The 22,627-nt window shown below is 54.5% G+C and overlaps 5 protein-coding genes across 5 annotated transcripts in view; 4 read left to right on the plus strand and 1 right to left on the minus strand.

Moving 5' to 3' along the window:
- Window positions 1–5,180, plus strand: part of MONBRDRAFT_23531 (uncharacterized protein) — a gene marked incomplete at both ends in the record, with an annotated part of 5,407 nt that extends 227 nt beyond the window's left edge. The window contains 19 exons of the mRNA XM_001743655.1: window positions 104–236; window positions 341–498; window positions 593–701; window positions 817–920; window positions 1,013–1,329; window positions 1,424–1,543; window positions 1,653–1,759; window positions 1,879–2,042; window positions 2,139–2,315; window positions 2,364–2,535; window positions 2,619–2,774; window positions 2,888–3,083; window positions 3,208–3,260; window positions 3,411–3,639; window positions 3,755–3,936; window positions 4,032–4,455; window positions 4,569–4,735; window positions 4,850–4,962; window positions 5,096–5,180. Coding sequence (XP_001743707.1) covers window positions 104–236; window positions 341–498; window positions 593–701; window positions 817–920; window positions 1,013–1,329; window positions 1,424–1,543; window positions 1,653–1,759; window positions 1,879–2,042; window positions 2,139–2,315; window positions 2,364–2,535; window positions 2,619–2,774; window positions 2,888–3,083; window positions 3,208–3,260; window positions 3,411–3,639; window positions 3,755–3,936; window positions 4,032–4,455; window positions 4,569–4,735; window positions 4,850–4,962; window positions 5,096–5,180 — 3,166 coding nt within the window. The remainder of the gene's footprint in view (window positions 1–103; window positions 237–340; window positions 499–592; window positions 702–816; window positions 921–1,012; window positions 1,330–1,423; window positions 1,544–1,652; window positions 1,760–1,878; window positions 2,043–2,138; window positions 2,316–2,363; window positions 2,536–2,618; window positions 2,775–2,887; window positions 3,084–3,207; window positions 3,261–3,410; window positions 3,640–3,754; window positions 3,937–4,031; window positions 4,456–4,568; window positions 4,736–4,849; window positions 4,963–5,095) is intronic.
- Window positions 5,181–7,126: 1,946 nt separating this feature from the next.
- Window positions 7,127–10,643, plus strand: MONBRDRAFT_31515 (uncharacterized protein; the record flags this gene model as incomplete). The annotated part of the gene is made up of 2 exons (XM_001743656.1): window positions 7,127–7,185; window positions 7,275–10,643. A coding segment is annotated over exon 2 (3,273 nt), but the record flags the coding sequence as incomplete, so codon positions are not given.
- Window positions 10,644–15,684: 5,041 nt separating this feature from the next.
- Window positions 15,685–17,149, plus strand: MONBRDRAFT_1359 (uncharacterized protein; the record flags this gene model as incomplete). The annotated part of the gene is made up of 6 exons (XM_001743657.1): window positions 15,685–15,949; window positions 16,057–16,151; window positions 16,229–16,345; window positions 16,521–16,676; window positions 16,801–16,983; window positions 17,090–17,149. Coding segments are annotated over 6 exons (876 nt in total), but the record flags the coding sequence as incomplete, so codon positions are not given.
- A 1,486-nt stretch (window positions 17,150–18,635) lies between these two features.
- Window positions 18,636–19,845, minus strand: MONBRDRAFT_31516 (uncharacterized protein). The gene is made up of 6 exons (XM_001743899.1): window positions 19,830–19,845; window positions 19,527–19,698; window positions 19,338–19,434; window positions 19,190–19,229; window positions 18,973–19,047; window positions 18,636–18,844 (listed from the first exon to the last, which is right to left on the minus strand). Exons 2-6 carry the CDS (start codon window positions 19,670–19,672, stop codon window positions 18,774–18,776), a joined length of 429 nt encoding a protein of 142 aa, XP_001743951.1. The 5' UTR covers window positions 19,673–19,698; window positions 19,830–19,845; the 3' UTR covers window positions 18,636–18,773.
- Window positions 19,846–20,681: 836 nt separating this feature from the next.
- On the plus strand, window positions 20,682–21,785 carry MONBRDRAFT_6386 (uncharacterized protein; the record flags this gene model as incomplete). The annotated part of the gene is made up of 1 exon (XM_001743658.1): window positions 20,682–21,785. One exon carries the CDS (start codon window positions 20,682–20,684, stop codon window positions 21,783–21,785), a length of 1,104 nt encoding a protein of 367 aa, XP_001743710.1.
- Window positions 21,786–22,627: the final 842 nt, after the last annotated feature.

Below are 22,627 nucleotides of genomic sequence, written 5' to 3' on the forward strand. Positions count from 1 at the left end.
TTGCCCCCCCCTTTTTTTTGTTGGGCCCCCCCCCCCCCCCCCCCCCCCCCCCGTAGCTTGCTGATCAGCTCACCCTCGTCATTTTTGATGCCGACCCTTCCAGCCGTTTGGTGACGGCCGGTGAGAACGGCTGCATCAACATTCTCAAGAATCTCCAGGATGACAACCCCGTTGTGATCGAGGACAACAAGGAGAGCTCAGGGATCAATTGCATGGCTTTCAAGGCAAGCGCACCAGTCGACACCCCCGTCGCTGTTTGGCTGAAGTCCCCCTTTTCGCACGCACGCGAATGGTTATCTGGCATTGCTCCTGTTGACCTGGTTGTACGCGCGTGATTTAGAATGACCGCCTGGTAGTGGGCGGCGAGGATCACATGTGCCGCTTGTACAACATGAGCAAGACTGAAAACCAGTTTGATGCTTTGCTGAGCCGGTTCAGCAGCCCTGTCTTTGCCACCGCTCTCAACCGTACCGCGACTGTTTGTGCCGCTGCTGGCGAGTACGTGGCTAATTTCCTGCTTGTCTCTTCCCCCATGGATGCATTTCTTGTCGTTTTGTCTTGGGCCACAACTAATCTTGTTGACCGGATGCAGAGATATGGATATTCGTATCGTGCAACTGAGCGACCACTCCTACAAGACGCTGTCTGGCCACTCTGGAGCCGTGCGCGCCCTGGCTTTTGATCCAGAGATGGTTTACTTGGTAGGCCGTCTCGAACTCGGCAGAAACCCCGGCAACCGTATGATGCAGCCCCTGGTTTTTTACACTCCTCTGACTAATTCTTCTGACGTGGCCATCCGTGAAACCGTTTGCGCAGGCATCAGCTGGCGAAGATGGCGCGCTCAAGCTCTGGGACATTGAGAGCGGTTCCATTGAGGAAGAAAGCTTGGCTCTTCCGATCATTCGCGGCGGTCTTGACCCGTGCGTAGGCACTCACAGCGGCATTTCCATCTTGCTTCCCTTCTGATCCCCATCTCATTGTGTGCGTGCCCTCACTCGTGTACCTTGAACAGGGAGCAACATGGCATGTTTACTCTTCAATTTAGCCACAGTGGCAAGATGTTGGCCGTGGCCATCGACAAGACAGTTCAGATCTACAATCGCCAACTCGAATTTCAATACGCTCTCAAGGAGCTGGGGCACGAGAGCAACGTCTCCACCTTGCAATGGTCCAACGATGACGTATACCTGGCAAGTGCAGGCATTGACGGCGTCATTCTGATTTGGGAAGTGGCCAGCAAGCAGAGTCTGGCTCGCTTTCGTCATCCCAACGCGACCTGCGTCACGTCCCTTTTCTGGCATCCCACCGAAGAGACCCTGGCTTACGCTGGTACGCATCTCATGGTCTTGGCGCACTGCTCCTGCTGTGACTCGCCGTGGCACTGCGCTCACGACTCACTTGTTTCGCACGTTCCTCCTTGAAGACGCCCATGGATGCGTCTCGCTGTGGCGCAAGCCTGTGCGCGACTCAATCAAGGCCAAGCTCACGGAAGAGCAGGTGAAGGAAGCCGAAGCCCTTGCTGCACAAGAGCAGCGCATGACTGGTACGTTGCGACGCTCCCCTTCTCTCTAGCCTGTGCCATCTCGTTGTCGATCGGAGCGCATCATTCTTGCATCGCTCAATTTGTGTCCTGCCCGGTGATGTCTGTGCAGCTGTCAACGACTTGTTTGCCGATGATGATGTGCCCAAGAAGGTGGTCCTCAAGCGATCCCGCCGGGCGCAGCTTGTGGACAGCGACGACGAGGATGATGGCATCATGGTGCGTAGCAGATCGTTTGCATGACCAAGCCTTTACGTTCATCTGTCACCTCTCATCTTCATCACCACCACTCTCGTCGCGTCACTTGCGCTGGCTTCCGTCATGTACGGTGCCTACAGACATCAGAAATGCCTCATGACTATGCAGCTGAAGAGGAAGCGCAGCAGCCCACATATGGTACCATGCCCCTGGTCGAGCAGCAGGCCCCCTTTCAACCATCTTCGTCCCCCCTTGATCAGAGCAAACGCTTCCTGGTGTGGAACAACGTGGGCATCATCACGAGGTTTGTTGTTTTCCTTGTTCCATCCCATTGTTGTCGAATCTTTCGATTTTGAAAGATCAGAGTCGTTGAGCTCACGCGTGCCGTTCGTGTTTGCAGTCGGCAAGAAGAAGTCACATCGGCCGTTGATGTGGAGTTTCATGACACCAATACCCACCGCCCCGTGCGCCTCGTGGATCATTTTGGCTTCACCATGGGGACGCTCAGCGAGCACTGCCTTGTGCTGGCCGCTGAATCCCACACTCCAGATGAAGGCGATACTCGTGATCACCCCAGGTCTGTGTATTTTTCTTTGGAATTCATCGTGTTCCTGCTCTTCCACAGGCTTGAGCAGCCAGACTGGCCCAGGCAACACGAGCGTATCGCCTATCAGGACTCACAAGGCTGGTTTGCGTTTGTATTGGGCCTACTTAGTGTGTTGTTTTGCCGCAACCTGACAACTTGGGCTTCAGACGAGACCTGGCAGCTATTTTTTCCCGAGGGAGAGGAGATTGAGGTGGGTGCAGCACATGTCTTTAGAATCTTGCCAAAATCCATCATCTCAGCCGCCGTCCTCTCGACACTTCTCGCTTGCCGCAGGTTGTGGCTACCGGCTGCGGTGAAGCACCCTTTGTAGCGGCCGCCACCAGCAAGCGCTACGTGCGCATTTATTCAAGCTACGGCGTGGCGCGACACGTCTTTGCATTGCCTGGCCCCGTGGTCTCCATGGCGGCGTTGGACGATAAGCTTCTTATCGTACGTGGCCTTTTCTCGCTCATACCCCTCTGGGTGGGCGCAAGCTTTCTCGCACTCTTACGCTTTTTTGGAATCTTGATGTTTTTTTTTTCCGGCGTGCGCTTGGCTGGTAGGCATACCATGATGGCATGGGTGCCAACGGAGACCAAAAGATGGCTACCATGCTCGTCAACGTCGACAAGCATAAGGTTGAGTCACAAAACAGCCTGCCATTGTCGGCAGGTGCAGCGCTTTCCTGGATTGGTTTTGGTGACAATGGTTTGCCCGCGACCATCGACTCGGAGGAGGTCATGCGCGTCCTCGTGGCACGTACGTGTGCTTTCTGTTCTTGCCGCCCGTGAATGATGAGGAACAGCATGTCAAGGAGACCGAGTCGTACCGGCTCACACCTCACAGCATGCCCGATGTGCTTCTTTGTCATTCCCGGTGACAGGGTGGGATGGTCTGTGGACCCCGGTGGCTGAGTTCAAGTCGCTGCGCTCTGAGGTGAGTTAAGCTTTGATGCAGCTCATGACGGCCCACTTCCCGATTTGTTTCATCATTCCTGTTGAGCCACGGTTTTTTCCCCGCCACGCGATTTGCCTTGCATTTATTACAAGTACTGACTGGTGCTGGATGGCTCGTTCATGTGCATAGCGGGAGCAATTGGACTATTACTGGCCCGTCGGCTTTACCAGAGACGAACTGCTGTGCGTTGTGTGCCGTGGCGGCGAGACGTTCCCCAAGGTTTTGCCCAAGCCAGCCATCAGCACCGTGCCCCTGCAGCTGCCACTGGTCTGTTTGCCGGAGACAGCGGCTCGCGAAGAGTCGTTTTTGCGTTCGCGGCTCTTGCTGGAGCATACCATTGACCACGAGGGCCTTGATGGTACGGCTTGGCTTGCGACAATATTTTTCACTCAAGCTCCGTCACCTTTGTGATTGCCTTGCCCACATTCTGCGGATTTGACCAACCTCTGGTGCTGTTTGTGGGTCGGCTGCAGAGTTAAACCGCGAGGATGCCCTAGAAATTGTAGCGGCTCAGCGGCGCCTCGACCAGGATATCTTGGCTGCCATTAGCCGTAGCGTTCAGTCAAAGCGGGCTGCTCGAGCCCTGGATTTGACTACGTTTCTACAAGTGCCAGCCAGCGTTGAGTTGGCCGTCAAACTGGCTGTGAAGGGCAAGGTGCGTGCCACTTACAGTGGTTGTGGTTGAATTCGTGTAGGTGGCGCGTTAACATCTTGCATCCACTCATCACGATTTACCTGGTGGGACTGCAGATGCCTCAATTGGCTGAGCGTATGCTCTTGGCTAAGCAGGCACTAGAAGAATCCATCTTGGAGCGTCGTCGCACGTTGCGCCGTGAACGCGCTTTGCCGCTACGCGCTGCTCCGTCCCATCAACCCGCGAGCTCCGCACCGACACCGCAGCGTCGCCATGGCAGTGCCGCTGAGGCCGAGATGGAGGCAGACGTGACGGATCAAGGTGCATCGGAAGCTGCCACGCCCAGCATGACCGAGCGACTACGCCCCGCACCGGCACTGACGCCGGCCAATCCTACGGCCCCCAAGACGTTAAGCCGACCAAAGGCGGTAAATCCCTTTGCACGGAAGCAATCTCCCGTGAAGGAGCGCCGACCGAGCCAGACCGAGCAGAGCGATGCAGACATGACAGCAGAGACTGGGGATGAGCCGGCTGCCAAGGGTAAGTCTTTCAATCCCATCTTCGAGTCGAGCTTGCAAGCTTGGGGGCTACGTATGCTCTCGCAATTGGGTGAGCTCTTACCGTGTGGTGGGGGTTGGGTATGCACTCCGTAGTGGCCAAGGTGGCCGAGCCTGTGACGCCATCGCCCGCTACGCCCCTCGGGGGAGGGTTCCGCCCCAAGTCATTCACCACCAAGGCGACCAAAGTGACTGCCACGGATAAGGACAAACCCAAGCGCAAAATGTCTGGGTATATGCTCTGGCTTCAAGCCAATCGCAAGGTCGGTCATGAGTTGGCGCACAACCCATCTTGATGAAACTTTTTTTGTCATTGTGGCTGAAAGTCTTTACTCATTCTGGCGCGTTTGGTTGACCTGGCGGTGGTGGATGCTTAGGAAATGATCAAGGCCCACCCGGGTCTCAGCGTCAAGGAGTTGGCAAAGAAGGCGGGTGAAATCTGGAAGGGGATGAGCAGCGAGGAGAAGGCCAAGTGGACGGCGCCTGCAGGGTAAGCTCAACAACCACAGAATTCGCCTTTTGGCTACACACATGCTTTTTGTAGAAGAATGGGTGCCTCGCTGAGCTGCACCAGCTTGGGAACTCACGGTATGCGTGCCCGTCCTGTCTGTTCACAATGTCAGGGACGTGCCTGCCTCGGATAACGTGCCCGTGTCTGCGGATCAACCTTCACCGGATAAGGCCAAAACCACAGAGGTGGCTGCATAAAAAAAAAGCAGCACCATAGCGTGTTTTTGTTGTGTGTTTAGGCTGTGCTGTGCGTCCTTTTGACTATCCGGCCATGCCCCTGTTCCCGCTTCTTCCGCGTCAATAAGAGATTGATTATCGTTCTTGTTTTCTTCTTCATTAACGTGTACATTTGTGCTGTGTCAAAGTGCGGCTATAGCTGCGTAGGGACATCTAGCTTGCCCTACGTCATGTTGCTATCGTATCTCTTCGGGGTTGGTACTTCCCCTGTCTCCTAGATGAGAATTGAGTTGTGTGCCCCACAGTTTGCCGCTTTACGGTAGTTGTTTGAGCTTCAACCAGTAGATACTCCTTTCAATTATTCACGCGTTGGTCCACCTCAGTTGCGCAGGCAAGTGCGCTTGTGGTGGGGCCCTGGGGTATACTATAATAATATATCCTGGGTTCAGCGTTGCGCAGCCACAGCAAGCCAACTAGATTGGCAGGGCAGGGGCTGTTTGCGACCGTTGGCGCGAATTCTATATTGTTATTCAGATACGGAGTTTGAGTCAAGGGAGGGAGGGAGGGGCTAGCGCTTCTCAGAAGCACGCCGAACCACGACAGCATTCGACGCTGTGCATTTCCAGGAGGAGAGAAGCCTTAGCACATGTTGTTGTCTTCTTCCACAGTTTTTGTTTTGGGCATGGCCTTTGGTGTGCTAGGCTCGTCGTGGTTTTGACGCACAAGCGAGCGCAGAAGGAGTCGGATATCATCCATTGACTCTTCCATGCGTGCCATCTGCAGGGCAGCCAGTGAGCAAGGGCGCAAGATCATGAGCAACACGTACGCGGTGAAGGGGCTCGTATGGGGGGTCAGTGGGCGAGAGGTGCGGTGGCGCGGGCCGCAGTTGAGACCTGATCTTCCATCGTGTTGACTCGCTCAGTTAGGCGCACCATTGCCTCGGCCATTTGCTTTGTCGTCTTTGCGATCGAGATTGCAAACCGAAGGAAGGAAGGAAGGCAGCGGGGGCAGGTCGGTGAGGCCAGACATTGTGAAAGCAATCAAGAACGGCCAAATGGTAGTTGAACTTGTCGTACCTGGGCATGGGCAGGTGGGGCATAGGCGACCTCTTGGCTGCTTGACATGGTGCCGGTCTCCTCAGTTGACGGGCAAAGCGCGCGGGCGTCCAGGGTGATTGCGATTCTGCGGGTAAGCAGCAAGCTGTGTCTCAGTCCATCGGGCAGAAAAAAAAAAGGTGACTCGGGAGGAGAGGCAGGTGGATGGATGGATGGACAACGGTGGCAGACCGTGTTACCCTATCTCACATATACACCCATCAAACGTACATGCGGATGTGTAAGCATTGGATGAGTGCAATCCGCGGCGGAGGCGTCGGCCCAAGCACCGCCCAGCTGTTGCAGTAGAACAACGTCAACACGTCAGACCTCAGTGCAGCGTTGGATTGCAGACATCAGAGAGTGAGTGAGGATTGGAAAGATTAGAGAGAGATTTGCGAGAGATTTGAGAGTACGTGAGAGAGAGAGAGAGAGAGTTTGAGAGAGAGTTTGAGAGAGGAGAGAGTTTGAGAGGGGAGAGAGTTTGAGAGGGGGAAGAGTTTGAGAGGGGAGAGAGTTGAGAGTTTGAAGGAGAAAGAGAGTTTGAGAGGGATGAATTTCACAGAGATGGACTTGCGAACAAAAACCAGAGGGCAGAGCAGGTGGGCAGGCGACCTTGAGCGGTTCAGAGCGTGGCAGGGGGTGAGAGTAAAGTCAAGCGGGATTGCATGCATGCTTACAGGCGGCGGCCAAGTGTTTACAACATACGTTAAGCACAACAAAGTCTGCAATGATGGGATTTCAGTGTCCAAAGTGTATCACGCACGACCACGAGTGTTACGTGTGACCTGTCATTTTGTCATCAATGCGGTCGTCATGTCTAGGGTCAAAGTGCATCTAGACTTTTTTTTTCTTTTTCTTGTTGCAAGGCGAGGCGACACGACGGAGATAGAGGAGCAAGAGGAGATGGCGTAGGCTTGTGCAGCTTTCGGGTGGGTTTGGGTGACAGGCTCGTTTGTGCTTTTGCGTTTAGAGTGCACATCTGACCTGGGTCATCATGCTTGCTTGCCTGTTGGTGCAGGTGTCAATTGTGGAGGGGAGTTGACCGCCATTTACTTCTCACCCGCAACCGGCAGGGGCGGCAGGACTCCCCCCTCCTCCCCCCCATTGTCGTCATGCACAGTCAGGCATGGGCTTGGGGCCTTGCTTTTGCCTGTATTGCGCTCCATGTCGTGCGTGGTGATGAGAGCGACGCCTGTCCCCACGACGACTGGAAATTGAACACGATGTACAAGGCAGTGCGAGGTCCGGTGGAAAGCCTCTTTGCTGATCTCGATGGCGATGGCTTGAATGATTTGCTTATCGCAGGTGAGGGCGACAGCCTGATCTTTTGGCAGCGCAACACTGGTGATGGTACATTTTCCTCCATCATTAATACCATCACCACGGCCGCGCACGGCGTCGTGGCCATGTTAGCGCATGATCTGGACAAGGACGGACTCTTGGATGTTGTGAGCGCCAATGCTGGGGATGACAGCATTGTTGTCTTTTATAACCAAGGAAATGGTAGCTTTGCCAGCCAGCCTGAGAGTGCAGCAACCGGTCTTACCAATCTACACGCTATAGCTTGTGCAGACTTGGATGGCGACGGCTACGCCGACATCATCTCTGCTCGTGATGGCACGGGGGCCGTTGCTTGGCATCGAAATGATGGCACGGGCCACTTCCCGGCGAACTCTGCACGGGCCGTGAGTGAGGCGACCTCTACGGCAAATGTTCGCAACGTTGCTCTCGCCGACCTTGATGGAGATGGGGCGATGGACATTGTCGCCGCGCGTTTGGATACCAATGTCGTCATGTGGTATCGCAACAATGGGGCTGGCGCGTTTCAGGCAAACACCATCAGCTCCAATGCAGTTGGCGTACGCGCGCTGGCAGCGGCAGACATGGACCAGGACGGCCACGTCGATGTCGTCAGTCTCAACGCAGGCGAGGACCTGATTGTTTGGTATCGAAACGATGGTACAGCCAAGTTTCCAGACACGCGCCGTTTTATTGCAAGCAGCGTTCCTAATCTGTCTGCCATGGCCATTGCGGCCATGAAGGATGGCGATGCTCCTGACGTGTTTTATGGCAGATCCACCGCACATGCTCTGACTCGGGTTCACAACACAGGTCGCTTGTCTGATGGTCCACGTCAGTTCAGCCTCCGTTTACCGCTGCGCGCATCTGTGGCTTCCGTCGACGCCTTGCTTGTGGGTGACATGGACGACGATGACCTTCATGATTTCTTGGTGGTTTCCAAGAACGAAAATAGCGTCATCTGGGCGCGTGGAATCGGACCTTCACCCATCTATACGCTTGGGTACAGCAATGATGTTTCCGGGGTTTTGGGTCTGGCCGCGGGCGATCTCGATGGCAACGGTCAGCCAGACTTGATCACGTGCAGTGCCTCCAACAACCAGCTTGGCTGGTACGAAGGGTTGGGTTCTGGCACGTTTTCTGATACATTTCGGCCCTTGCTGTCATCCGCGTACGGCGTAAACAAGGTTGAATTGTTGGACCTGGATAAGGATGGCGACTTGGATGTGGTCTTTAGTGCACTTGATGCCAACATTCTCGGTTGGCTGCGAAACGCTGGTGGCGGGACGTTTCCAGACGGCCCTTTGGTCCTCGGCTCTATGCCAGGGCCCTCAACCTTTGGGGTTGCCGATATGGACAACGACGGGCACATTGACATTGTTGGAGCCAGTGAGACAGCAAGCTTCATTGCATGGTATCGAAACTGGGGTAACGCCACGTTCGACCCAAGACCCAAATTCGTTGCAAACAACTCAGCCATCACGTACACTCTTGCCATGGCAGACTTGAATGGCGACGGCACGGTCGATGTGGTTGCGGCACATTATGGTGATGACACAGTTGCATGGTACCGCAATGTGGGTGGAGGCCGCTTTTCGCCTCTACAAAATTTGGTCATCTCTGGCTACAATGGTGCTACTGGGGTCGTGGCTGGAGATGTCAATGGCGATGGCTTGCCAGACCTCGTTTCCATCTCCCTCAACAATTACGTCGCGAGCTGGTTTGCCAACCTTGGTGATGGCATTTTCGCCCCAGAGTCCATCATTGATACCCAAGTGCTTGGTCCACGGAGCCTTTCTTTGACCGATCTCGACAACGATGGCGACCTGGATTTGGTGATAGTTAGCACATTGGATAATATCATTTCCTTTTTCATTAACCTCGGAGCCAACCAGCCACACAGGCAGTTTGCCTCACGGCTGGTGCTGTCTTCTTCCTTGGCGCAAGCCCGCGCGTTGGTCGTAGCGGATATTTCGAACGATGGTCACCCAGACATTGTTGCAGCTGGTCAAAGCCAGGTGTTCTCCTTTGTATTTGTGACTACCCTGCTTAGCTTTGGTCGAGATGTTTACTCGGATGGCCGCGCGCAGTCCATCACCGGGCTTGCACCTGCAGATATTGATGGGGATGGCAACATGGATGTAGCTTGGATCAGCGAAATCCAACACAGCGTGGGGTGGAGCCGTAACCTCGGAGTCGGACAGTTTGATGAGCGCAAGGTATATCTTGATACCCTGCTAGGTGCACAGAATATCGAGGCCGGTGACATGGATGGTGATGGGCTTACCGACATTTTGGTGACAAGTTACTTGTTGGATGGCGTCTACCTTTACCGCAATTTGGGAGGAGGACGGTTCACTGGTCGATTGCGCATCAGCGAGGCGATTGATGGGGCTGTCGCGTTGAATTTGGCTGACTTGGATCAAGACGGTGACTTGGACATTCTGTGTTTCGGCCATTATGCTCAGACCATCCTCTGGTTTCCCAACATTGGCAATGGAACTTTTAGCCCGCCGCACCGCCTGGTATATAGCCACGGGGTGCGCGCGCTCCGTGCTGTAGACCTTGATGGAGACGGCGACCTGGACGTGCTCATTGCCGCCCAAGGTGTCAATCCAGTCCAGGTCCTACGCAACCAGGGCCAAGGCGTGTTTGAAGCAACCACTGAGGGTATTACCAGTCAGCTAGTCTATGCTCAAAATGCTGAGGCCGTTGATTTGGATGGAGATGGCCTTTTGGACGTCGTCATCACAGCCCCAGCAGACCAAATTTTATTCTGGCACCGCAATCTTGGAAATGATTCCTATGATGCGACCCGTACCGAGATTGCCAATGGTAATGGCTTTTACGCTCTCACCGTCGTTGATTTCGACAAAGATGGCGACTTGGATTTAATCACCACCAGCTTGGTACCCGGAAACGTCATTTTATTTGAAAATATCGGCGGCGGTGCTTTTGCAGCGCCCATGCAACTCTACGATGGTTCTGCTGCTAGCACGGCGGCGGTTGACTTGACTGGAAACGGATTTGTGGACATTATTGTTCCTGATTACCATCGCTATGGCATTCGTTGGCTGGCCAGTCCCTGGTGAGTACCGCAGTGAGATAAAGTTTGTGCAACTGTGAGTGAGAATGTGTGTGTGCGCGCGTGTGTGTGGGTTACTAACTGTATTTGATTTCTTTCTCGGATGGTAGCCACTCCGTGACAACGACACAGGCAACAACAACAGTCTTGCCAACGACTACCACGACGACTACCACGACGACCACCACGACAACAACGACCACGACAACGACCACGACGACCAAGACCATCACGACCACCACGACAACGACAATGACCACGTCGGCACTGTCTTCAACCAGACAATCCACAGATCCGACATTTTTGCCATCCATTGCAACAACTGCCTCATTCTCCCTACTATCAACTTCCACAACACAGCCGCTTCTACCGTCGTCGTCGTCGTCGTCGTCGCCTATCACCTATCCCACCATGTCCACCATTGCCCGTGCTGTTACAACAAGCGAGTGCGTCTGCGTAAACCTACCGCCCAATCGCGCTGTTTTGGCCTCTGCAGTCGACGGTTTGTTGATAGCGGCTGCTTGTTTGATAGGTTGCCAACGCCAAGTGAAGACTTGGTCTCGACTACCACTCAGGCGCAAGAGGGTGCTGCTCTCCACTCCACGACATCCAAGGCACCATCAATTATGCTGGCAGTGCTTGTTCCTTCGCTTTGTTGCATCGTCCTGCTCGTTGGAGCCGTGTTGTGGCGACTTCGGCATCGTCGCACGCCGTTGGGTCAGAACCAAGTCGGTCACTCGGCGTTTGTAGACACTGTGCCCATGTCGTCTGCCCAGCAGATCGAAATGTGCCTTTGGCAGTTTCAAAAAGACACACGGCAGCGCACACGGCATAAGTCTTCTTCTGCTGGCAGAGGACGGCCTATGAATATGGTTTCAAGGTACCATGAATGTATCTCTTAGTCTTTTTTTGTTGGACATTGGCCTTGACTCAATAACCGTTTTTTGTGGGGGTGTGGCAGGAGCTGCTTGGCCATCAAAGCTCCCCTGGGTGCCGGAAACTTTGGCACTGTGTTTAAGGTAAGTACTGTGGTGCCAGTCGTTGGAATAGCGTGTTTTTTATTTTATTTCATTTTTAAGGACGTCCTTTGCTCATGAGATGTGTGCTTAGGCAACTGTCGTCCGCCACCGCGAGCAATTTAATCATGCCAGCGTTGTAGCCTTAAAGACTTTTGATGCTGTTGAGGTTTGTTCTTTCCTCATCGGAGGCACCGCCTGGGCTGGGACCCTGATGCATGCAGCCAGGTGTTTAAAGACTCATTCTAACACTTGACATGTACATGCTCGGTCGCCAATTAGGCCATGGATTACAAGGCCGTCATGATGGAAGCGGCGCTGCTACACACGGCCTGTGACCACACCCACGTGGTGCGCCTGTTGGCGGTTGTCGACGACAGGTATGTGGCGAATCGTCCCGAGGGAATGAATGTGGCGAATCGTCCCGAGGGAATGAAAATCGGTCCTGTGGGTGGTCTGTTGCATTCACAGCAGCTGTGCCGTACATTCCACAGCGTTCCGATAGGGTTGGTTCTCGAGCTGGCAGATCTGGGTGATTTGCGATCTTATCTTCGTCAACAAGCGGGTTCGCTTTCAGATGATGCCAAGGTACTATGAGAAACTGGCAATGCGCAAGGTGACACACGTGGCGTAGCAAAGTGTGGCCGACTTCAAAACTTCTCGCTCCCATTTACGACTCACCGATGGGACCTGCCGGTATGACGTAGGTGGAGCTGGCGGTTCAGATAACATCTGGACTGCGACACGTCCACGACTGCGACCTGGTCCACCGTGATCTCGCCAGCCGTAATGTCTTGTTGTTTCGGCGTACTCACGCCGTACCATTGGCAAAGCTGGGCGATTTCGGTTGTAAGTTTGAACATCTTTCCTCGAAAATTGGCACGTCAAGGGTTAGAGCGGCAGACTTTCCTTTGACGGGTCCTGGATTGCATGTGCCGAGCTTAGTGAGCCGTTACTTGTCCAAGGACCACGACTATTACAAAACAGCACAGCTCGACGACATGCCGTTTCGGTTCGTAGTGCTGCTGAGTTGTGTCTGGCCAGTTTTTTTAGATCATCTCCAATCCTCTTGGGCAGTGCTTGGCTCACCACATTTGATTTGGTGAACAGATGGCTGTCACCGGAAGCGTTGCGACGCGGCAATTTCACGTTTGCCTCAGACATCTGGTCCCTTGGTGTGACGCTGTGGGAGGTGCGTGCCTGGGGACCCATTTTTCTTCGTGGCAGAACAAGCTAGCCTTGCCCGCTGCGAGTGTTTCTCACGGCATAACGTGTGCACTAGATTTATAATGAAGGAAAAACTCCGTACGGAGCACGCACACTGCAGATGATTATCGAAATGCTCAATACGGATGCGAGACTCAGCCTCAGCCAGTTTCCCGAAAGCTTGGCTCACCTCGTCAGCAAAATGTGGCACGTCGATCCGAGCCAACGCCCAGCAGCAAGTCGTGTGGAACGCACTTTGACCGTACAAATGAGCTCAATGCCAGGCTTTCAGCATAATCCATTCACCGAGGCGCTGCTTGCCTCTATGGATTTGGAGGTGGAAAGCGAGTTGTGAATGCCAGTGACTCTGCTTCTGTCAGTCTGGTGTGTTGAGCTTGGTTGTCCTGGACGTCACCTTGTAGATTATTTTATTGCGAACAGATGGAATTCGAACACTACTCTGCTTGATCTGCTCCTGTCGTTTCGACACGTTTGCGCTCGATTGCAGATATTTAAATTTAAGATTGTTATACTTTTTACTTTAAAATAGAGAGAGCGCGAGAGCAAAAACCAGCTTTTTCAAAAAACGTCGCAGCATGGATGAGCTGGGCTTTGTGTCAGGCGACCAGAGCCGCTTCGAGCGCGAAGAGCGGCGGCGGGCGCGTGAAACCATCTTAGCACATGTGCGTGAACTGGCTTCTAAGGGACTGAGCGTCGTTGCACTCCCCCGTTGTTTGTCTCGTGACTGAAGTTACTGTGGATTGTCTGGGCACGATCATGCTGGCAACACAACGCAGGAGGCTAGACAGCACGAGCGTCGTCAGCATCGTGCTAAAGAGGAAGCGGTGAGTGTAGCCAGTGGAGCTCCTACATGATGTCACATTGTGCAGGCGGCCCAGGGCCCAAAGAAGAGCTCTCGCTTTGTCTCATTGCTTTTCTGCCTCGACCCCTGCGACGTACCACCTCTATGCTGCTGGTAACAGGCTTGGGACAATCCCGCGCTACGCCATTTGGATGCGGTAAGGCACGGTGCATAGTTGGCTGATGTATACACCACAGTCCATTGAACAGCCAACACCAAGGCTCGCTGCGATATTATGCTTTGCACGCTGCCGCGCCGACGAACCCTGGCCTCACTCCAGCTCGATGCTTGAAATTCTGGACCGACCGCTTTTTGTGCACAGGAGGGCGATCAAGAACGAAAGAAGAAGAAGAAGAAGCACAAATCCGAACACAAGTCCAAGCACAAAAAAAAGAGCAAACATCGACATGCCGACAAGGTAGGTGAACGGTACCCGAGGCCTGTCATCTTGTGCAGCGTGGGGCAAACTAACCCACGCTGTTTTGTTTGGCCTTTTTCTTTTTTTTTTCACATGGCTACAGGAAGAGAGCGATGGTGATTCCGATGATTGGGTTGAGGCTGGGTCAGATTCGGAGAAGAAAAAGGACCCGATGGAACCTGGGCGTTTGGATGCCAATCGCGAGTCGTGGATGACCTTTAGTGATCGCGGCCAAGATGCAGACCCCTTTGCCTTGCTTGCTGGCACCTCCGTGCGCGATATCCGGGTATGTCGTGGGCGCGCGACAGATTGACACCTGGGCTGTGGCAACGCGCTTCCAGTGTGCCAGGCTGACAGGCCACACGTTTTCATGCACGAACAGGCTGCCAAGGCAGAGCGGCGCCTCGAGGCCTCACAAGCTGCCAAGGAGGTGGGTTTGTCTGATCATCAAAAGGCCCTTCTTGTGCCTGAGTCCACATTCATGCCCGTCTTCCCCCGTAGGAGGTAGCTCGACGCCGACAAGCTTTGGAGCTAAATCCTTCTTTCGACCACATGGCCTCCGTTGGGGGTGGACAGGCCGATCGGGCCAAGGAGGGCGGTGCAGTGCCCAGTTGGCGTGCTCGGCTAAGCGGAAAGGCGGCCGCCGGGTCTACCACAGACAAAGGAGATGTTGATGCTGCAAACGCGTCTTCGCAGTACGCGTCGAGTGTTCGCGAGTCAACCTCTGGACTCTTGCGACCCAGTGCCAGCAACTCGGGCTGGTCGAGTGCCGCGAGCCAGAGCCAGTTTATCCGATCCAAGTTTGTTTCCAATGATCCATCGCCGTCGACTGGTGTTCGAAGCATGCCGCCATCCTCGGCAAGGGGAGCTCCGCCGTCGCCATCAGCCAGCGAGTCTGAAGGGGAAGACGAAGCTGGGCGTTCGGGCTCGCCACCACCATCGGATGCAGCCTTGAATGAAATGGCAGCCGAGCTCATGCAGGCAGAAATCATGGGTGATGAGGTATGGTCCTTCTATGCCACGCAACTCTGATTGGTGCAAGTTTTGTCCTCTGAAACCCCCCCCCCCCCTTCGCCCACACACACACACACACACACACGGGCGGTGTCACTCACTCGCGTCGTATGTGCTGCTGGTGACATGTAGGAGGATGTGGCACGCCTCAAGGCCCGGTTAGAGGCGGCGCGGGCACGCCGTAGTCAGACCGGCCCCCGCGGGGCTCAAGCAGGCAATCAACGTGGCCGTGAGCGTGGTCGCACTGGGCATGCTACAAAGCGCAGTAGTGAGCGCTCAGGCGCGGAGATGTCAGGTGCAGACGGTCAAGAAGCAGAGGTGGCCGTGCTAACCACCACCACCCGCCGAGGCATGGTCATGCCTGCCAACGTCAATTTGGAAGCAGTCATGCCAGCAAAACGCCATAAATCTCGCACAGTCAGTACAGTCGCCTCTGCCCGTTCCCTCCCACCTTGTTGCTTAGGGTTGGCCATTTTGCCGCTTAGTGTGCAAAGTGGGCTAGCTCATTGCATCACATGGCTTGTCCTTCAGGTGCCCACACACGATCGCGAGGGCACTCGGCACCAATATTTTGCCGATGATAGCATGGGTCAGAATGTACAGGACCTCTTGCAACGCGAACGCCTAGGCCTGGACGATGACCAAGATGCCGCTGCCATGCGCACCATTGGAACACACGGTCGCGGTCTGGACAGCGAGGACTACACCGTTGATGATGCATTTGTGGACCAGGCTGCCAAGGGGCAAAGCCGTGAGCGGCGTGAGCAGAAGGACCGTCAGCGCGCCGTTCGAGGTCTGTGGCACGCCCAGATCCGTTTCCAATCCCTGCTTTGCTTCTGCGTTGCGCTGGTCAACCGCGAAGCAACACTTACTTGATTGCTGTGCTCTGACCTGAAACAGACTATCACCGACAGCAAAAAACGCTCGAGTCTTGTCATTACTGCCTGGACGCGCCTCGCTTCCGCAAGAATCTTGTGGCTCACATGGGCACCAAAGTAATGCGCTTTGCTGGCCAACCTTACCTTGTGCAGGGAAGCAATCTGGTCTTACTTGGCTCCATTGCCATGTCTAGATGATCTTGATGGTCCCGGAAAGAGGGGCGCTCGTTTCTACCCACTGTGTCTTGGTTCCGATCCGACACGTTACTGGTCTGACTGAGCTTGAAGAGGATGAGCGTGAAGAGTTACGAGTAAGTTCTCTTTGATCGATGCCAGGATGAATTAGAGAGGGCAATGCTCGGGGACGAAGTGGGAAAGGAAAGATTTTTTTTTTTTTTTTTTTTTTTTTTTTTTTTTGATTCCAGCCAGTTCTCACCTCATTTTTGAATGGTTTGCTCCGGTGATTCTTTTCCTCTGTGCTACTAGGCCCTGCAACGGCGAGTGGTGGCCATGTTTGCCCCGGAAAAGAAAGATGTGGTCTTCTTCGAGTGCTCCATGCGTCTACACAAACAGCGGCATACTGTCTTGCATTGTGTTCCACTTTCTTTTGACGATGCGACCATGGCGCCCATGTTCTTCAAGGTTTGTGCACGCCCATATCGCCATATCGATGGCGCGGCCGGTGCGACGGCAACGCTTCTTGTGCATCTCACGCCATGAGGTGCCCCATTTGGCGCTTTAACGTTTGGGGATGAAAATAATTTAGAAAGCCATCTTGGAGAGCGACGCTCAATGGTCGCAGAACAAGAAGCTGGTAGATGTGCGGGAGGGCGGAATTTATCGTGCCGTTCCCAAAGGATTTCCCTACTTTTACGTAGCTTTTAGTCCTGATCGTGGCTTTGCACACGTCGTGGAGGACGAGGAGCTGTTCCCAGAGTACTTTGGCGCCGTGAGTCGTGCTTTTATGTATCTCGCAGCAGGCCCAGTCCCTTGACCTCTCTCTTCTACTGCTCCTTGGGTCTCTCTCACGTTCTTTGTGTATCGCTTGAGAATAGGAAATTATTGGTGGCATGCTCGATGTGGCACCACGAACGTGGCTCAAGCCACACCGCGAAGATTCACATACCCTCAAATCTCGGGTCCAAGGGCTTATTGGGCGCTGGGAACGATCTGGCTCTTCTTGAGTGCGGTCTCCTTTCCCCTTGGTATTCTGGTGCAATCGAACTGCCAACTATCCCAGTCTCGTTCGACAGTGCCATTGTGATCACCAAACCAAACCAAAGGGGTGGAGGTGAAGCAACAATAACGTTAGGAACAAAAAAGAAAGAATCGAAACATTTTGTCATCATATTTCGAGGGGGGTCAGGTGTCACAAGTCATCATGGCTGCTGGGCAGTCGCGACCCTTTGCCTGCTATATCTGTGATGAGGCTGTTCCAACATCGGCATACCCGGTGCGTCAGCCAGTCGCCGCTGCAATCCTGCGTTGAATGCTTGTTAGTTGCGTGGATTGGACTCATGTCCTGGCTGGCCGGCTGATCTGGTGCATCAAAGGCCCACCTGATGGGGCATGCGCGCGAGCTTGAAGCGAAGACCGGTCAACCTGCCGAGTTGGGGTTGTGTCTTGGCAGTACGTCTACCTGTCCGTCCACGCGTCTGTGCGTCTGAGGTCACTTTGGAACGTCCAAGGCAGGAGACGGCATGATCCAACCTTCTCACACGCAAGCGTGTGCATCGTGGATCCCTTCATGCTGATTTGTTTCAGGTGCGGGATGGAATGATCATGTGGACAATGGTCGGCGATGTACGCCGGCGTGTACAATGAAAAACCATAGCGGTCATTCAACAGGGCCCATCGAACATGCTCAAGGTATAAGGGCAAGTGCCAACAGGAGTACAACCCGTCCACTCTGCGATGGCTTGATGTTCGTGCCTGGCGGTTGTCACGCTCATGTTTTTTATTCATGCCTGTGTCGTGGTGGCTAGACGCCTTCAATTTGGCCAAGCCCCTCGACAACGCTGAACAGCTTGATGCTATTGAACTTATTTTAGCGCGACAGCAATCGAGCGAGGCCAAGCTAGAGTTGCCCGATCATCTCTCCGAGCCCAAGCCTTCAACACTTCTCCCGACTTGCTCCCAGTCGCTATTCCAGGCGCCCGTTGGCCAGAGCTTTCAAACCCTCTCATCCGACGTTGCCCAAGCTTGGCCTTACAATGCGTTTGGTTTCCGCAACATGGCTACATCACACCGTGGCGGCCAAAGAGGTTCCGAGGTACGGGCAGCGGCAGCGGCAGCGGCAGCGCCCTCAGGGCACCACGAGCAACGACTTGTCAGTCTGCGGCATGATCAGGTGAGTTTGGAATTGCAGCTCGGGTCTTCATTTATCGAGAAGCCGAGGCCAAGGACTCGAAGCTGAGGCTCATGAAAAGTGGCGTGGCTATGGCGGAGATAGGGGCGACGTCATTCTTCTGCGCCGTAATCAAGATGGCCGAGCTAGAATCCCCCATCACGGTCGGCAAACCCAAATGATTGCAGGAAGGAACAAGAGGATGACTACCGAGCAGGCTAGAACCTGCGTCTGAGACGCAAATGATGGAATTGGCACCAGCTGCTGTGCAATTGAGCAGTTGATAAAACAGAGATGCCGGACGAGGCGGGAAAAGTGGACAACAACAACATGATGGTATAAAGGGACGAGAAGTGAAAAAGAAACGTCGGTTTCTGCCAAATTTGTGAGGCTTAGGCAGTCTTGATCAGAGCAGCCGTGATGATGGAGCCAACCACGATACCGCCAAAAACGCCGGCAAGAGCTGCGGAGACACAAGCGGAGGGTGGGTCAGCGCTGGCCAGGCGCCTGAAAAACCAAGCAAGCAAGAACCGCGTGGTGCTTCCACGTTCAAGCAGTAGTTTGGCGCACACAAAAGGCACCATGACATACTTGGCCACCAGGGCTTGTCAAAGTTGTGGCTGGCCACAATGTCCGCAGCCACAATGGGATCTTCCTTGGCCAGGACTATGAGTGATGGTCATATCCAACGGCAAGAGCGTGTGAGTGTGTGTTGGAGGGCGTCAGATTGACCAGAGAACAGGAGGAAGAAGCCCAGGAAAGGGGGGAGGAGGGAGGGCAGAGAGCATTTGTTCTGCTTCAAACATACTTGGGCGAACCAAAGCCAAAGCATTCAAGTGCTCGGGACTCTAAGCAATGTGATGGCAATACAAGCAGAGGGAGTGAGGCAAAAAGAAGCAGCCAGCACGTCCAATGTCCAGCAAGAGTTGGGCAAAACAGATGAAGGATGCACGCACCGAGTTATAGGTGCTCAAATCCTGTGCATTGGCAAAAGTTGACACGAGCATGTGGGTGTAGTGGCCCGAGCGATCGTCAAATCCCGGATAGAGGTTGCTACATTGGTCGCGATAAATGCGTAATATCAGCTTGGCGAGGGAAAGTAGAGGCGTTTGCCAAAAGACTTTCCACGGAAAAATGAATCGTACCTGGCGATGGGCTCGACACGAAGGCTCTTGATGACGTGGGGGAGCTGCGTGCGGAGCGCGCGGAGAGCCTTGAGCGCAGTCTCGCGCTGGGCGTCGGGCACATCCGATCGGATGGCGATGACCACAACATGTTGAATGTCCGGCATAGTGGCTGTGCGGTGGGAAGTCCAATCTGCAACATAAAGCAAAGACAATACTTGTTTATTCATTCGCCTTTAAGCCAGCCCCCCCCCTCTCCCCGAACGAAGCAGGCATCAATATCCACGCTCACCGACACAGCCCGACTGCCCTCTCTCGACTCACCACAAAGATGCTCCACACAAACTCTCTCCAAAAATAAAATCAAAAAAACCTGTGAAATTGTTTTTGTGTGCTGCTCTCTCTCTCTCTCTCTCTCTCTCTCTCTCTCTCTCTCTCTCTCTCTCTCTCTCTCTCTCTCTCTGTCACATCTGTCTCTGCCTCTGTTTCTGTCTCTGTTTCTGTCTCTGCCTCTGTCTCTGCCTCTGTTTCTCTGTCTCTGCCTCTGTTTTTCTGTCTCTGCCTCTGTCTCTGTCTCTGTCTCTGTCTCCCTCTTTGTCTCTCTTTATGTCTCTTTCTGTCTTCCTGTCTGTCTCTGTTCTTGCCTTCAGATCTCTCAGCTTTGTGGGCAACTTTCGCAAGCACGGGCGATTTCGGGTCTGGGGGCTGCTGCTGCTGTAGCAAGCTGAAATAGGAGGCGGGAGGCGGGGTGCGAGTTGACTAGGTGGGTGTGGCAAGACAACACTGCACGCGGAATGTGTCCTGGAAGAAGCCGCTGTGAGTGCCGCTGTGAGTGCCGCTGTTCTCACAAAGAAGCCACCACCACGCAGTGATGGGCACTGCGGCGCCCTCGGGGGCAGCGGGCGGATCATCGGGGTTTCCCGTGCCACACTGGCCGCTTTTGCTGGCAGGGTTTGCCGTGCAGCTAGCTGGTGTCATCTACTCGACAATTGTCCAGCTCTATGTCGTCAACGGCCTTGATCGCACTGCGTTCGTTTGTACTCCAGCTCCCGCAGATGTTCTGCTCGCGCCGCTCCGCGGCGGCCTCACTTTTCTGACCATGAGACACCTGCGCGTCTCCTTGTTTTCACTAGGTCTGAATTTGCCAGCGATATCTTTGCACTGCGTTATTTCGGCATGGCCTTGGTGGTGGCGCTGCTGGGATCGCTTGGCTCCATCTTTGGCGCTGGCCGAACTCTCCAAGGATCGCTGATTGCCAACGCCCTGAGCTTGGCCCTCATGGCCGTCACGTCCTACCACCCCTTTCGTTACAGCGTCGCCCTGGGAAGTGCCGTCTGCTCGCTGGGCATGGTGCAGGTGAACGCCCTTTTGCAGGCGGTTGGAAAGCACGACAAGCTCTTCCAAGCTCGCCTGAATGCCGAGTATCGCTTGTTGGCTTCGCTAGCCGCAGTCATCAGCCCCACCCTCACGACTGCCGTCATCCTTCGCCTCATTCCAGAGGGCTACTGGGCGGTTTTCCTCCTCACCGCTGCCATTTCACTTCTGGCCTGCGCGCTGTTGGACAAGCGATTCCTCAGTGCCGACCCTGATGCCCCGGCGTCTCAGAGCGGGACGTTGGCAGCCACGCGGACTCCCCAGACACCCACCCTCACGTTACGCACTCTGGTACAACCCTACGTTGACATTTTCTCCGTCTCATCAGCTCGCTCGGCACTCCTGCACGTCTTCTTGATCTCCATGCCTTCGCATGTGGTGGGCACCTTCCTGTCCTCCCGCTACCGCCAAGTTGGAATGGACCCGACCTTTCAAGGCTACTGCATCTCTTTTGCTGCCGCTGCCTCAATCGTGTCCATCATGCAATCGCGCCATCTCCTCGAGTATTTCACGCCTCGTCAGATGTATGCGCTCCTGGGAGGCATTAACGGTCTGGCCATCATCGCTCTGGGTTGCGTTGACAGCCATTGGTTACTTGGGGCCTTGAACGCTGTTTCCTTTTGTGTCAGCAAGGCCAGCACCATTGCCCTCTCCGTCTGGCTCTCGCAAGCCGTGGATCCGAGACTTCTGCCAGCCATGTTTGCTGTCGAAAAGTTCTTGGGTTGTTTCCTCCGCTACCTCGTCTCCGTCCTTCTCGGAATCGCGGCTTCACACATGGACCTTGCCCTCATCTTCGTGATCAATGGGGTCATTGGTTTATCTGTCTGGTTCTTGGAAATCTGGCTCATGCGCGACTCTGTGGACCACCCCAAAACCATCCAACCAAGCAAGTCCAAGACGGCGTAGGCACACCGAATGCCCCGCGCTCCTCGTGGGCGGCTTACCGTAACGCCGACAACAGGGACCCTTTGCCCACAGCTTGAACGTTAGAGAGAGTCTATCGTGTGATGGTACACACACTGTTTATGGAAAATCGATTATCATAGGCACTCAACACTGCGTCATAATAATAATGATAATGTACCCGGCGCTCCAAAGAATCACTCAAACGAAACGCGCAAGGCTCCACGCCGCCCGCCGAGGGCGCGGAGCGCGCTGGGAAGAACCAGGCTTCGCAACGGCCCTGGTGCGGCCTCACAAGCGTCAAGCATTTGCTGCAACCCTTGTGCAGTGAGAGCGGGGTTGCCGTACAGCACCAATTCACGCAAAGCTGGCCCATGACAAGCGGCTTGGATCAGGCTCACCGCATCGGTGTTGCTCAAACAGTTGTGGCTGAGCGTGAGGCTCTCCAATTTGGGCTCACATGCCTCAAGTACGTCGCAAAAACTTTTCAGCCCACTCAACTCGTTATTTTCTAGGCCTAGCTCGAGAAGTCCAGGGCGGGCGCGCAGCAAACGGGCCAGAAGGCTGTCGCACTTTGAGGCGACGTGCGGATCATGCAATTGATTGCTGCGGAAGCTGAGATATTCAAGTGGTGGATCTCGTGCCAGCTCCAGCTGCGCGACAAGGTACTCTAACCCCCGTGCGGTAATCTGGTTGTTACTCAGAGACAAATGGGTCAAGTGGGGAACATCTCCAAGACCGATGGCCAGGCGACGTAGCCCTACAAACATGAGCAGCATGGACACTTGTCATGTGGGACCCGGCGCACGGCGCACGGGGTGAGAGATCAACCCCATCTGTCCCGT

This window comes from Monosiga brevicollis, genomic scaffold, assembly GCF_000002865.3.
Source record: "Monosiga brevicollis MX1 MONBRscaffold_4 genomic scaffold, whole genome shotgun sequence".
In the NCBI taxonomy this organism is placed as follows: Eukaryota; class Choanoflagellata; order Craspedida; family Salpingoecidae; genus Monosiga; species Monosiga brevicollis.